Below are 15752 nucleotides of genomic sequence, written 5' to 3' on the forward strand. Positions count from 1 at the left end.
ATCAAACCATGGTCTGCTATTATATCCAAACTCTACCTGAATTTCCATGTTAATTATTAATTTTTTCTCAACGTATTCATTGATTGTCTTATATATCTTACTTTTAGGCAGCAATGAAAAGCATTCGCCAAATTCATTTATAAACTTCCAATCATCAGCCAAAGCTAATTAAAATAGTACTTTACTTGACAAAAATGGCTTGATTCCCTTGGCCAATGGACATCAGATAAAACCCTGCAAACCTTATCGATCTCCTATCATTAGCTTCAAGTCTTTACTTTCTTGTTAAAGATTACATTTTTCGGTTGCACATTTCTTTTGTGGTTGTCTTCTATCACCTTAGTTTTAGGCAGCAATCAAAAGCGACCAGAGCATCAAATTCAGAACAAATTATTGAATAAAGATTTGCACAGAGAAGGAGCTGAACCCTCTAGACTGCCATACTAGCTTTGATGACACAACATGTATCATGTCAAAGAAGTTGGGAGGAATTAAACCACTATGAAAGTTACTATTCCACTTCCAGTTCTTTTACTAGTTGAAAAAAAAGTGCCACCATATAGTATATTAGGGAGGTGATTACAATGCCAAAGTTGGATAGACAACAACGTTTATTTTAGATATTTCTAATGCTGGTATTCTGCATAAGGTTTGCAGACTGCAGATACAGATTTGTAAGCTCTTCGGTAATTAACATATCAAGTGCTAATTCCAGCATATGCGAAAACTTGCTTTTCTGGGTCAATGGCCCTTCCTTTGTCTGAAGCGAAGAACTTGATAAAATCTGTATAATCAAAATCTTTAAGAATTTGGGGATGTTCTTTATCTACTAGCTCCTTTTGTGCCTTAATGATGGAACCCTCCAATGGAACTGCAAATGCTCCTAAAGAATATCGTTCTTTTTCTCCACGCATCATCACTCGATGCTTCACAGAATGCATTCTTCCATTGCTCCATGCCTGCAAGTCATCATAAGTTTGCAATTGCATGTTAACCTATATATAACTTTTACATCATCGATCAAATTGTATGATTGTCACACATCAAGGCAAAAGACTTGGAAGTTGTTACCAAGTTGCATAGATCTTTTTCTCTCTGTTTTTGAGAATAAGTTGCATAGGTCTATAACTTATTTTGCTGTATATACATGTTCTATATGTATTTGGATTTATGCGTATTTTAGTTACAAAAATCTATACCATGAGGGAATCTGCAACAAGAAAGACGAAGGAACGAGGAGAAAGTGACAATTTGACCCATTGTCCATCCTTGGTTTCAACTTCAAGACCTGAAACTTGATCATCACAAAGAATTGTGCCCAATCCCTTGTCAGTGTGAGCCGGGAGAGCCTGAGTGTAGTCCTTTGAAGGAGGTGCCAGGTATTTCATTATCCGTAGCAGTGTCTTAGACTGCAAAGTCGAATTTGATTTCTCTCCCAACCCATAACTATCAAGAATCATCAAGTTAATCATATCTTTTAGCTCATCCAGCTGCTTCGTCATAGAAATGACAGTGCTGCGGTTTCAAAATAACATGAACAAGTAAAAACTCATGAGTATAACCATAATTTAAGGATGAGGTGACATTGCACGACAAAGCAAGAGCATAGTATACTGTTAGACATAAGAAGAGGAGAAATGGGAATTAAATTGAGCGCAAAAGGATTTGATAGCATGTTCGACAACCAGTGTCGCAAAATCATAGTTAATAAACAAGACAGGCAATAGATCAATCAACAGTGTATATATATCAAGCTTATACGTTGAATGTAGTCTTAAGTCTTAACATTAAGAAGATTGACTTACCAAAACTGGTCATGACCATTGGGCGATATTTCTTCTGTCAAGCATCTAAGGGATTCATAGTTGAAAGCTTCCTCTAGGCCAAAGCTCTCATACAAGGGAGCCTGGACAGTTGGTGCAAGGTAACCCTGGTAAGGCTTTGGATTAAGGTTCTTTTTCTTTTTCTCCAGTGGAAGGCTGAAAAGTTGCCTTGACACAGAGAAGGTTTCAGCTCTCAACTGCGGAGGTATCTTATCATACACTATTTCAAAGCAACCATAATTTTCACAAGCCTCTCGAACCATCTTGCACAGATGGTACCACTCATCAGTTCCTCGGTCCACCTCCCGCGAGTTGATTGTGAATGCTATGGCCGGAATCTGGTCATGAGAATCTGAACCCATTTTCTCCCACTTATCAAGCACTTCCTTTGTGTTTCCGACGAACTGGTTCTCTCTCTCTCTTTCTCTCTCTCTACTTTGGAACTGTAATTATAGTGATGAATCTTTTGTTGAGAGGGTTTTATTTATATTGCACGGTCAATGATTTAAAACCGAATACCATTTCCCCAGTGTTTAACTTTAAATTTGATATGGAAAAGGATGGAATAGAAAGGTTGGAAAATCCAAGAAATCTACGAGGTTATAGAATACTATGTTTACTATATATAAAGTACGTCAAAGTGTGAAACGATGTAAACTAGAATACGAAGCATATTCAAGTTGGCCACAGCAGTCCTTCCAAATCTATCAAATCATGATCTGCTATTACGTCTCCACCATAATTTTTTTTGTTACATAAAATGGTAGCTGAGTAAGCTAGCTACCACTTGAAGGCCGGGTGCAATTTGGGTATGACCCTTTCTTAAGAGATGTTTTTACAAGCTGAGGTTCGAACCAAAAACCTCATATTACCAGGAGAAGTCCTGCAGCGTCAACCCCACTTATAGTCTGGTATGCTTTCGCTAGACATGGATGGCAATGGGGTGGGTCGGGGATGGGGATCACAATACCATCCCCATCTCCGGAGTCATTCTCTACCCCCATCTTTGCCCCAATTCCCAATAAAAATATGTTTGGGATTCCCCGTCCCCATCCCTATTGTGGACTAGGCCTCCAAATCTCCAATAAGAATTTAATAAATAAAATAATTTTTTTATATTGGCTTTTTAAAAATCAAAATCTACAACAAATAAAACTAAAACATGATTAAATTCATAAATCATAATTCAGTGAGTGCAAAAGTCAAAAAGTCCCTCATTCCAATCTTAGTAAACAACAAAAAGTCTTGATAAAGTCTCCATAGCATGCCCATTTTATTCGAATAATGTGATGTTCTCTAAATCATTGCAAGAACCCTACAACAAATAATATAACAAGGAAAACATGGTCAGTAAATATTAGTAGTTATCATGCCACAAGTTAATCAAATAAAACAAGAAGTATGAATATGATTTACCTCATCTTCACCATTACACTTGGTATCATTTTCAACACTATATATAACTCTTCTAGATTCTTCAGAATTTGATGCTGCTCGTAAAAGTAAAAAAAAAAAAAAAAAACAGTAGTTAGCAAAATACAAAATATTAGAAAAAATTACAGTTGTGAATGTATCATTAATTATTCGGTACGTACCTTGTATCTCACTCCATAACCAATCTCAAGCACACATCAAAGCCTCTATTGTCTTTGAACGGAGTCGGCTACGATGAGAACTTATAATCCTTCCATTAGTACTGAAACAAGATTCCGAAGCAACAGTCAAGACAGGAATTGCTAAAATATCTCTAGCAAAGTGCAGACCGATATTTTATTGACAAAAAGAGACTACTGATCATTTTACTTTGTTGATACCCAAATTTCCACAAGTTCAAATTTGACTAAGTGACAGGCAAAGGGAACCAGTCATCGGCCTCATAACCTAATTGGGCCTTCAAGCAAGCCCATTTCGCGGCGAAAAGGAATTCTCTATTTAACAAGCGATACGAGATGCCTAAATATTCAAACGATTGACAGGGATTTTCAAATCAACCGACACGCTTATTTATCACGCAATACGCGTAGGCCCAAGCTACGTTTGGGGCTCATACGGCGGGATATGGTGTGGAAGGTAACAGATCATGCGAGGCCCATCGTTATGATAAGGCCCGTCGGTAATTTTGGACTTGGGAACCAAAATTCACGCTTCGAGGGCCAATATCTTAACATGGGCTAGTAGAGAGATGAAAGCAAGCCCAACAAGACTTAGAGCCCACTAGAGTCTTACCCAAAGTCCACTACATTAGGACCCGTAGCCCAAAAGGACGTTGGAGTCGTCTTCTCCAAACCAGGAATATGGTTCCGTCCAAATTGTTGCCGGGATTACTACTCCATCCTTTTCGGGTAAGAACCCCAAGTCTATACCAAAGCTTCCCAATTCTCGTCCTCCAAAATCCTGCCCCAATTTCTGATAATACTTAGATGTTTGCGATCACAGTTTACAATAGCACAAATCAAGGGATTATGATCTCTCAAAAATCACGGCAGCATGAAATCTGGGATTTCCATCGCCGCCCTACACCTACACCACCGGTCTTTACCCACATGGCCAAAGCAGGCTTTCACTCCTTTGATTTCATAGGGAAAACAAGAGCTGAAGGTCTTAGAATGATCCCATCAAAACTAAGAATACTCTTTCAAAGCCTCTGGTCCTTGGTGCAAACCCTTCCCCTCTATCGCCGCCATAAAGGGCGAGTTCGTTGCCGTAGAAAACCAAGCCACAACACCCAAAAGCATCAAGCAAGAGATCAAGCTTCATCTCTGATAATCTAGCTATCAACATTCAAACAATCCTAACCCCAAAACCCAGAACCATGTTGTTGCCGGAACTCTCTCTCTCTGCTAAACTCTCATGCATCTAGCTCCCGCACCTTTCCTGCCTATGAGCCCTGTTCTTATGAACTCAAGTCTAAATCGCTACCAAGTAACTGCTGTTATTATCAGGCCAAGTAGCTGCTGTTATCATCAGGCCAAGTAGCTGCTGTTACGTTTAACAGGCCAAGTAGCTGCTGTTATCATCAGGCCAAGTAGCTGCTGTTACGTTTAACAGGTTACAACAAAGTTGTTCTTGGGACAACCATTGAACGACTTTGGGCCTAGTCTCGCACAACTAGGAGGGTCTTGCTGCAAAAAGTCAAAGTCACAAAATCACCCTCACATACTTCCAGGGCTCAACCCACTTAATCATGACTAGCCGAAGCAACTAAACCCATTACGGTTGATACAGCCAACGAAGCAATTAATAAGACCTTCATGTGCAGATAGAGTCATTGTCTTGTTCTCTTGCATGTTCCATAGCTCCAAAGACCGTAGTCCTCAGATAGAAGAACACATTTTATGAGTTTCCAATTTAAAATGTAGGGAGAATTTCACAAATGGTCACTCAACTATGACTCATTCAACACTTTGGTCACTCAATTTTCAAATATATCACTTTGGTCACTCAACTATTACTCTATCAATCACTTTAGTCACACAATGAGCATTTTAAAACACTTTAATCACTTCTCCCAATTTCTCAATTTTTCATAATTGGTTGGATGAAAATATCATTAATATTGTGACAAATAATTTTTTTTTTAATGAAAAAATTAATGAAGTGACTAAAGTGAATAACAGAGTTAAAGTTGAGTGACCAAAGTGATATATTTAAAAGGTGAGTAACCAAAGTGTCGAATAAGTAAAAGTTGAGTGACGATTTGTGATATTCTCCCAAAAAAGTAAAAGAAAAATACAAAGGGCTTGGAACGGTGCAAAGTTGACTGGCTTGGTAACAACCAATGGCCAGCATTGAAGTATATGTTGGCCAACACCTAGCCCTAGCCCTAAGGGTAGAGATAAAGCTTAATTTTCACTTTTCTAAGTTTTGCTTTTGCTCACATACAATGACGGATTTTTACACTGAATTAAGAAGATTTCTAAAGCACCAAAATTGCGTACATTGGCAAAGAAAATCCCATCTAAAGTTTGATTTGTGTTAGAATACTAAGCATAGCATTGTAAGCTAACTGAATAATTGAGCTTCAGTGTAACAAAGAATGATATTAGATTTCCTAATTGTTCTATAGATTATGAATAGAGGAAGTATCTGTTCTGACCTTGATTGATTTCTTATGAACCATTTTACTAAAAAAACAAAGCATATATTTTCTAACTATAGATTGCCGGTATCTATACTATTATTAAGAGAAAAGGCTTTGTTAGCCAAAACTGAAAATTTTGACAGATTTAACCCTGAAAGATTAAAAAACTTTGACAACAAATTAAATCACAAGGGTAAATAGGACAATTATAAAATATATTTTATTAAGAAAATTGAAAAGAAATTATCCCACAACCTCTCATTTTCTCTCCCACTATTTTCTCTCTGCAATAACTACCGACTAAATCTATTTTCTTTTGCAGATAACTTTTTTTTTTACAATTAAAATTTTTCTTACACATGCAGAGCATGTGATTGCAGACTAGCATTTTTAATTATAATTTTCCTCATAAACCCCAAAAAAAAAAAAAAAAAAAAGGAAGAAGGCAGTGTTATAGAAGAGAATGGATACCACAATTGTTTGGAATCTGCTTTAAAAGAAGAAAATCCCATGAATCTGCTGTAAAGGAAGAAAATCCCATGAACAACATAAAAAGCAAAACATCTTTAGTGCCATAATCCGCATCCAGAGCTCCGTAACCTCAAAAAAGGTACATGAGTTTACACCAAACACCACTTGTACCCAGATCAGGACCCCCCACCACTCCTCTTTGATCCCGCCACGTGTACATCACACTACAAACCAAAACTAGACTCCAAACTCTCCAAGTCCTTGTGACACGGACTCCGATTCTATCATTCTGGGGAACTCTCAGAGATCGATCGATCGATCATCATCCAAGAATTGAAGTTTGAAGTCCCTGTGATACCCATAATGCATCCCCTCAATGCAGTCATGATGACCCGGATGCTGGTTCGGAACAGCAACAACAACAACTCCGGTCTGGAATCCGGGGGCATAGCCTTCGCATCGATTTGGTGGTTTGTCTACATCGGCTTGTCGTGTTTCTTGGTCCTCTTCGCTGGAATAATGTCAGGCTTAACTTTAGGACTCATGTCCCTCGGCCTCGTCGACCTCGAGATTCTACAGCGAAGTGGTACTCCCACCGAGAAGAAGCAAGCAGGTTCCTTTTTTCTTTTTTCTTTTTTGGTGCTCTGAATTGATGGGAAATAGATAAAAGTTTTGTTCTTGGTGGTTAAATTTCTGTTATTTCTGTTGCAGCGACTATACTTCCGGTGGTTCAGAAGCAGCATCAGCTGCTTGTCACTTTGCTTCTGTGTAATGCTGGAGCTATGGAAGTGAGTACTTTGATTATTTTGATTGTGCAAAAGTTATATTGGGTTTTGAAATAGGGTGAGAATTGTTTTGAACTATTTCAATTTGGAATCTGCAGGCGCTTCCTATATATTTGGACAAGCTTTTCAATCAGTATGTTGCTATAATTCTGTCTGTGACATTTGTGCTGTTTTTCGGAGAGGTGAGTTTTTTTTTTTCTGTGATTTGGCATTGTGGTTTTAACCTTTATGCTGGTTTATGATTGGGGGAATCGGAATTTTGATTTGGTGGCTGCTTTATTCTGGCAGGTTATTCCACAAGCGATATGCACTAGATATGGACTGGCTGTGGGTTCCAACTTTGTATGGCTTGTCCGAATTTTGATGATTATTTGCTACCCAATTGCTTATCCAATTGGAAAGGTATATTCTTTGATGAGGAATTGAAAATGTTTCTCTCCTTATTATGCACTTTGTCTTTTAGATTTTTGAGAAATTTATATTGCTGAGACTGTTTGATTTGACATGTAATTGCTGATACTAAGAAGTTTTATGTTTCCAGATCTTGGATTGTGTTCTGGGACATAATGAGGCATTATTTAGGCGAGCTCAGTTAAAAGCCCTTGTCTCCATCCACAGCAAGGAGGTGAAGTGAATTCCATTTACAACAATTTATAAGGATTAAGGAATCTAAATAGTTTCATATAAGAAAATTTCCTTGTTTTTCTGTTCAAAAAATGAAAATTTTCATTTGTTACTTTCCATATATAGGAGGGCAAAGGCGGTGAACTTACACATGATGAGACAACAATAATTAGTGGAGCACTGGACTTAACTGAAAAGGTACAATATAAATGAAATTGGTATGTTCTTTTGGATGTTTAGTTTTCTTCTTTTTGTATCAATGTGCAGTTTCAGACCATTCAATGGCATAAAAAATGAATATATTGGCCACTATATTGTGAATTTTAAGGCAGTATTTTTACGTAGTTTCTAATTTAAGTATTCTGCATTTGGATCCTGTTAAGTTACTAAAGGTAAACTTTAACTCCGATCTTTCTTTTGAGTGGGGCATACGTTTCAAATAGTAGTTCATATCTTGTATACATTTTAAAGGGCACCTAGATACTTCTTTACTTATTTGAGATTGAACATTTAATCACTACTTTTGAAAATGTGGTTTTAAGTAGTTCATACTTCATAGTGCGTGAGTGTAATCACTGTCAGTAGCTTTAATTCTAAGTATTACATGACTTTGTATATGTTATTCCTGCTCCTAAGTATTTAATTTTAATAAGTCAGTCAAATGCATCCTATTTTTTATTTTGATTTTGTTTTCATTTGTCAACAGACTGCTGAGGAGGCTATGACACCTATTGAATCAACCTTCTCCTTAGATGTCAATTCAAAGTTGGACTGGTAAGTTCCCCTTCTCAATCAACTATCTCACTGACTCTGATAAGAATCACATCACCATTATCTAAAATAAGGTTTGTCTAGTTAATAAGTGAACCTTCAACATTTGGTAGAAGGTTTAATGATGCTTTTTAGTATTTCAGAAACATAACCAGTCAATTAGTTGGCATTATTCACTTGCACATTACATTCAATCTGTCAGTTTCTACTAGAATAATTGACTCAATATGCTCCTTTATACAACATTCTAGACTTTTTATGGGGTCTTTCTTTTAGTTTTGGTAAATTAGTTTTAGCATAAGTTGTAGAACAGATTGTGTGTTATCTGATTACATTTATATTCTTCTCTAATTAATAACTCAGGGAAGCAATGGGGAAAGTTCTTGCTCGGGGACATAGTCGAGTTCCTGTCTATTCTGGGAATTCAAGGAATATTATTGGACTTCTCCTGGTGAGTGTTAGAACTTAGATCTTTAGGAGTTTCGTATTTATGTATCCATTCTAGATACTAAACACACTAAACTGTAATTGATATTTCTCATGATTTAACCCTCTTCTCCACTTTCTATTCTGGATCAGGTGAAAAGTCTTCTCACTGTACGACCCGAAACAGAGACCCCTGTTAGTGCTGTTTCCATCCGTAGAATCCCAAGGTGTGCTTCAACATCTTTAAATACTTTTTTTCAATTCTAATACTAAGTGTGGAATATCCGGTGTTCATTTGTGGGTCATATTCCCAGAGTTCCCGCAGATATGCCACTGTATGATATATTGAATGAGTTTCAAAAGGGCAGCAGTCATATGGCTGCTGTGGTAAAGGCCAGAGGGAAAAGTAAGACTCATCCACCCACGATTGACGGAGAAAATAATGAAGGAAACAAAATTGCTGGCATGGACTCCCAACTGACTACTCCATTGCTATCCAAGCAGGAGGATGGAAAGCCAGATCATGTTGTTGTTGACGTGCCCAAGATACCAAAGCCCACTAGTATGAAAAAGGAAGCACTCTCACACTACAATGTTGGAGAAACAATTGGCCCCCCTTCGTCAGAGGATATTGAGGATGGTGAAGTCATTGGTATCATCACCCTGGAAGATGTATTTGAAGAACTCCTGCAGGTAAAATACATGCAATTAATATTTCTTCCTTTCAGCGTATGAATTTTATTCAATTTGCATCAGACTTCATAATAAGTGATGATTTTCCTGATAAATACAGGAGGAGATTGTCGATGAAACGGATGAATATGTTGATGTACATAAAAGGTATTGTAGAGCGACATCTGTTGTCAGTTGGCTTATATTGTTTATGGGAGTTATATAAAGTCGATTAATCTTCTTCTTCTTTGCAGAATACGCGTTGCTGCAGCTGCAGCTGCTTCATCAGTGGCGCGAGCTCCATCACTGCGGAGGTTAAATGTCAACAAGGGACCAGTGAGTGAACACAAAAAATTAGCCATATCCAGTGTGTGATATTGATTGGTCTGCATGGTAACAACATCTGCGTAGTGTTATGCTTCCATGCAGGCTATTGGGAATGAAAAACTTGCATTATATGAGATTTTTATAGCCATCTCACTCATGTCATGCAATGCCTAGTTTGACCATTGTAGTAACGCATGCCTACTTGGAACAATATTTCCTTTTTAGGGCCTACTTGGAACAATATTTCCTTTTTAGGGAACTGAATAGTTGATGCAGATATAGGCTAATATAACAACTCGATTTACTGATAGTGTTTCCACTTTGTGTCTGACTTTTATCCTCATTTGAATGTTTGTTTGCTTATTCTGGATTTTGACTCTTAGACGATGGTATGAGCAATGGGACGGCTGTTGCTATGTCATTCAACTTGTAACACTTTTAATGCTCAGGTTACACTCTAGTGTTTGAAGCATTGACAATGTTTGCTCTTCTTGTTGTGATGACCTAGGGAGCCCAAACTAAGCAAGTAACCCCGAAGAAATCTACTGATGAATTGGCTGCAAGGCCACACGGGACTTTTGCTGATGGAAACAAGAGATGATTATTCTATTTCATTTCTCATATTCTGATCCGGGGAAGTGCTTTGCTTTGCATCCAGAAAAAGTCTGTTTTTTTTTTGTTGTCTCTGGTTTTGGGGGTCCTGGAATTTTGAGATATGTGGGCTTTTACTTAGATATGCAGGGTGTAATGGTGTATGAAACGTTCAGTAACTTGCTCAGCAGTAACGCTTATTTGTTATTTTGAACTCTTTTTGGTTCATTTATATGTCAAGGTTCGAGGTGCCTCTTAAGCTGGCACTATCTTTTCTTTTTGTTGTGAAAAGAACAGTATCCGGAAAATAGTATGTTCTGTTACCCAACCAAAGACATAATATACAAGGTGCCTACGCGGACCTTTTCATTGAATATTGAATTGCAAGGATTGCAACAGTTGAAGCTAGAGCTCATACTAAACTTACTGTTATCCCAGAGTTCATCCTATACAGTGTCCCTATACAAGGTTTTCTTTTGTTAATTTTTTTTTATTGAATATCAAACGTAAGCGTTACAGTCGTTGAAGCCAGAGCTGATATTACTATGTCATTCAAATAGGTTTGTTCATCTCCAATCTAACCAGGAAATTTTTACCTAGCGCAGCCTATTGATGCTAAAACAACCTCTACACTTGAACGGTCCTTATATTGATGTAAACAAGCTCTTTTGGCATTCAATTTGCAATTCGAAGAAATTGAATAACTGAAAAAACCTTGCCTTCCTTTTAGATAATTTCATTACTTATCCACGGTGAGAGGACAAGCTGCCAAACAAAAGACAGATGACTGTCGTTGTTAACACATACGCTCCATTATTGAGCCTAAAACAAAGAAAATAAATCCTCACTACTAACCTCTCTTTGAACAGTAACTTAGTTGCCTAGAGATCTCAATTGGTGTACAACTAGAAGAACCAAAAAGAAAAAAGAAAAAGAAAAAGAAAAAAGCGTTGTGTATTACTCCTATGTTACATGGGACAGTTTTTTTCTTAACCTTTCCATCCGATCTAAAAGAGAATTCAGTAGCCAAGCACATATATTTTATTTGCTTGCCTCAACATAGTTATTCAGATTCCATCACCTTCCATCAAATATCTGCAGCACAAATATATAGTCGCTTCTCTGTCACTCATTCCGGCACAGAAGTATGACGGTGCATCTCCACATGATATAAAGCTTTGTCCGCTGCTCCCTCATTACCCTTGCGCATTTACCCCACGATCGGAGCCTCAGGGCTCTAACAGAAGACATTCTTCCCTTCATGCTACAGACAGCTGCAGGACTATACTCCAGTACTGGCTGCTGATATACTAGTAATTCGGCAGATATGCATTTCTCAAGGAAAATTGAATTGAGCTACCAGCTTTTATTGACAGCCCTGAAAAAGATATATCCGAGGAGGAAATGCAACGTGAGTCACTTGTGTCGGCCATCCATCGACTGGGTTTACATGGAGTCAAAAATGACAAAGCAGGCAACACACACCTGGAAAAGGACTACTCATGACTGGTACTAGATTTTATCCTAATCTCAATGGCCAATCCTCTCTGCATTGTTTGTCTCACTGTATGAAGGTTAGTATGACAAATTTTTAAAGCATGCTGCCGAATTTAAATACGAGATATATAAACTGTTTTAGAAAATATAGCTTAGGTCTGAGTAAGTACATGTATGAATAATTCATCTTTTGATACTAAACATTGTGGAACGTGCTTGAACTTGTGGAATTGATGTGAAGACAATGCCGACTTATATTGATTCTTTTGGAGCTGTAGAGGGTTGTCATGCTCTTCTGCGGTTTGAACAACATTCGGAAAACATCTATGTTCCCTAATGGTGCACATAGGCTAGCCCCTTAAGCTTTTATTGATTATATCTGTAGCTAGTGTTTGGTAGAAAATTAGAAATCATGATGCAGCTAGTATTTGTTATCTTGACCATAGATGGCCTTCAATTTGATCAAGTCTATGACTCTCAATCTATTTTTGAAGTATTAATATGTAGTTTATGTAGTCTAATCGGGTTTAGGTTTACACATGTACCATGCCAATTAATTTTCAGCAAGGCTTTAGTTATTACTGATTCTGATAATCGGTTTGTATTTCTCCACGTCTATGTGCTGTTACACATGTCCTAAGCACTTGGTTTTGTCGCAGAACTTGTAGACCTATTGATACAGAACTTTTTTCTCTGATGTCTCACCCATCTTTTCCACTTGACTACTCTCCCACCCATGTTTCCCATTTGTGACTATTCTCTATTAGTACTTTCTCTGTTGGCATTTTGCAAGCCAGATGATATCCACATATAGAGTAGTTTACGTCCACCTTTCAATGCTTAGTCGTAAGGTCCACTTGTATCTTCAGAACCCCTGAATGTCATACACTCTAACTCGATTTCCATCTCCGAAATGCAACATAATAAAAATGTGTCAATAATCTTCTTTTTTTTTCTCAACAAACATGAATAAAGTTCATCATATAATAGTATCTGGGCAGCAGTACTAGTTCATATGATAGTTTCTTTTGCTGCCTCTGTTCATCCCAGAGATACTTGGATCTGATCAGATTTGGCATATATGTGTCTGGCTATTCTAGGCAGTTGTCTTCATCACATTCATTGCAGATCCTGTTACTTAAAGTAGTTCCAAGCACAAAACAGAAACAGCTCTAAGTTCCCTCAATCATTTTTGTACTTTTTTGTGTGTTTTGGATATGTTCATGTTCGAAAAAAATCAGAGAACCAAGCATGAACTGTGTGCTCTGAAGTGTGTGTTTGTTGGAGTATATGATGCTAGTCTTACTGACAATGTTGTTATTACCCCCCACTCGAAAGCTATATGGTACTTGGATGTCACCTTTGTGAAAGGTGAGTTCTAGTTTGTGTTAATTTTTCATATTTTTCCTACTCCTAAGTGAAATAAACCTTAAAAACACTTGATATAACATAAAAATCATCTACTTAAATCCAACCTATTTGTTTTTGTTTTCATATATCATCAAATTACTGAGGACGCTGCTATGATGCCTATTTGAATCAGGCTTCTTCCTTAGATGTTATGTGAAAGTTGGACTGGTAATAAGTTTCTTTCAAGAGTAACTTATAGTTCACCTTCTCACTGATATGAAGCTTTTGTACGAACTTCAACTAGTTGGCAATACTCAATTGCCTGTGCTTTAATAAAACTATCATCTTCCACTAGAGGATTCAACTTAAGATCGATAATCAATGACATACATTCTAGACATGCGATTTGGTGGGGTTTTCTGTATTTACTTTTATTAAATTGTTCCATCTATTTGCTCTGGAAGTAGACTTGCACAATAACTGGTAGGATAAAGTATTTGAATATTACATTCAAGTTATTAATAATTGAGGGAAGCAATGGGGAAAATTCTTGCTTTAGGAAACAGTAGAGAATAGAAACCTATGCTGCAAAACAAGTTTACGCATATCATCTCTAAACAAGAGAAAAGTGGAGAGAATTTGGTTCTTGTTCTCAACTTTGTATGCTTTGTTCTAGTTTCGTTTAACTGTAGAAAAACAAGAAAGAACAGTTATGGTATGCCTTGCTGAGCATTCGTTCGATTTTATCTTCCCTTTTTACCATCCTAGTAGTTTGCTAATGATAGTAAACAAGGTCTACTAATTCGAAATTAATAATGAAAGAGTTTCTCTGCCATGTGTGGTGATCGACCTGTTATGAGAAAGACCTCTTTTTTCAGACAAAAGAAAAAGAAAAAGAAAAGCAAAGAAAAACCTTTCCTCTGATGTTGGCTCTCCTTTTCTCTGATATTGGCAGAAAAAAGAAAGATCTTTTTCTGAATTGCAAGATTCATCGATAGTTTTTCTACCGCAAACTAAACTAGTTGTATCATATAATGCACTACGGCCACATTACAGAGATATGGTCTAAAATGCCATCAATACATGTAATACTAGCATTACTCTTCGTAAGGTAGTAATCTGTAAAGTAATAAACATTTTACACAATTTCTCTTTAACTTTAGCATCCAATCTAATAGAACTCAGCAGCCAAGCACATTATTCCATACACTTGCCTGCGGTACTTCTGACGCGTGCCAAGCATCCCTAATTATCTACAGCAGTGTCTTCGATCTCTGTCACTCATCCCAGCAAAGAAGTATGATAGTGCACCTCCACATGATGTAAAGTCGAGTCCGCTGCTCCCTCACCAGCCTCGAAAATTTATCCCATGATCGGAGCTTCCATGGGGCTTTAACTGAGGATAATACTCCTTTCATGTTACAAGAGTACTAATTGTCAAGTCCAGGAAGTGGGAGGTAGTACTTTTACTTTGGCTGATATGATGGTCAAGGACTAAAGGTAGTAAGTACGTAATGCCTTGCTATGGAGCTAACTGAGTTGGGGTTTGCTTATAGCTTAGCTTTTTCCCTTTTTATAGAGGCTGGCTATAGTGCTTGAGAAAAAAAAGATCTGAGGAGGCAATACAAGGTGGGGTGACAAGTGTTGGCCGCTGACTGGTTTACATGGACTCAAAAGATGACAAAGCAGACACATCATCTTGTCTCCTTGTTCAATCACCCTGGAAAAGGACTCATCACTGGTGCCAGAGCTCTTATCCTAATCTCATGGCCAGGCTTGTCTCCATTATTATAGAGCTGTAATTTGTCTCACTGTTTGAAGCTTAAGCAAAATTAACCAACCTCGCCAGGATTTCAGGAAGTTTTGGACTATATTGGTTGAAATTTGAAAAGAATTAATTTACAAGATTCATAGAAGATTTAGGCCTGAGTAGGTACACATGTATATTATTCCTGTTAAGGTTCACACTTGCATTTTTTATGCCTTAGCTGTTGAACACCACAAAATATGCTCTGTTTTCTAATGGGGATATTATTTATGTTGCGACTTGTGAAGAAACTTTATCAGCAATAGAGACATTAACTTGCAAAAGAACCCTTTTACATATATAGCAGGAAAAAAAAAACATTACGTACAAACTCCAGAATCTAGATTATACTGAGAACCTTACCCTTTTATACTACTCACTGCACTAGGTATCTTACCAGTTACCATTCAAATCATATACGCTTCTTCACACAGCAAGCACCCAACTATATCTCATCATCTCATATATCAATTTCTACTCATGAAAACACTTGTCCACTGCATGGTTCACACCTCTATTCTACCTTG

The 15752-nt window shown here is 37.4% G+C and overlaps 3 protein-coding genes across 3 annotated transcripts; 1 reads left to right on the forward strand and 2 right to left on the reverse strand.

Moving 5' to 3' along the window:
• Positions 1 to 698: 698 nt before the first annotated feature.
• Positions 699 to 2185, reverse strand: LOC112200220 (probable 2-oxoglutarate-dependent dioxygenase AOP1). The gene is made up of 3 exons (XM_024341244.2): positions 1806 to 2185; positions 1200 to 1515; positions 699 to 959 (listed from the first exon to the last, which is right to left on the reverse strand). The coding sequence occupies exons 1-3, from the start codon at positions 2183 to 2185 to the stop codon at positions 699 to 701; spliced, it is 957 nt and encodes a 318-aa protein (XP_024197012.1).
• Positions 2186 to 6438: 4253 nt separating this feature from the next.
• On the forward strand, positions 6439 to 10945 carry LOC112199928 (DUF21 domain-containing protein At4g14240). Its single transcript, XM_024340922.2, has 13 exons — positions 6439 to 6988; positions 7087 to 7163; positions 7259 to 7342; positions 7449 to 7562; positions 7702 to 7785; positions 7911 to 7982; positions 8491 to 8558; positions 8919 to 9006; positions 9135 to 9208; positions 9296 to 9674; positions 9775 to 9821; positions 9908 to 9989; positions 10489 to 10945. Exons 1-13 carry the CDS (start codon positions 6739 to 6741, stop codon positions 10579 to 10581), a joined length of 1512 nt encoding a protein of 503 aa, XP_024196690.1. The 5' UTR covers positions 6439 to 6738; the 3' UTR covers positions 10582 to 10945.
• A 3482-nt stretch (positions 10946 to 14427) lies between these two features.
• Positions 14428 to 14952, reverse strand: LOC112196086. The gene has a single exon (XM_024336384.2). It carries the CDS (start codon positions 14834 to 14836, stop codon positions 14696 to 14698), a length of 141 nt encoding a protein of 46 aa, XP_024192152.1. The 5' UTR covers positions 14837 to 14952; the 3' UTR covers positions 14428 to 14695.
• Positions 14953 to 15752: the final 800 nt, after the last annotated feature.

Source organism: Rosa chinensis, chromosome 4 (assembly GCF_002994745.2).
Source record: "Rosa chinensis cultivar Old Blush chromosome 4, RchiOBHm-V2, whole genome shotgun sequence".
Classification (NCBI taxonomy): Eukaryota; Viridiplantae; Streptophyta; class Magnoliopsida; order Rosales; family Rosaceae; genus Rosa; species Rosa chinensis.

Excerpts from the sequence above, each read along its gene's own strand:
- LOC112200220 (XM_024341244.2), bottom strand. The coding sequence starts at position 2,185 with ATGGGTTCAGATTCTCATGACCAGATTCCGGCCATAGCATTCACAATC. Across the intron at positions 1,516-1,805 it reads AATGGTCATGACCAGTTTTG|CACTGTCATTTCTATGACGA; the intron begins GTAAGTCAATCT and ends TTGAAACCGCAG. Across the intron at positions 960-1,199 it reads TTGTTGCAGATTCCCTCATG|GCATGGAGCAATGGAAGAAT; the intron begins GTATAGATTTTT and ends GATGACTTGCAG.
- LOC112199928 (XM_024340922.2), top strand. The coding sequence starts at position 6,739 with ATGCATCCCCTCAATGCAGTCATGATGACCCGGATGCTGGTTCGGAAC. Across the intron at positions 7,563-7,701 it reads TTGCTTATCCAATTGGAAAG|ATCTTGGATTGTGTTCTGGG; the intron begins GTATATTCTTTG and ends TTATGTTTCCAG. Across the intron at positions 9,990-10,488 it reads TAAATGTCAACAAGGGACCA|GGAGCCCAAACTAAGCAAGT; the intron begins GTGAGTGAACAC and ends GTGATGACCTAG.
- LOC112196086 (XM_024336384.2), bottom strand. The coding sequence starts at position 14,836 with ATGAAAGGAGTATTATCCTCAGTTAAAGCCCCATGGAAGCTCCGATCA.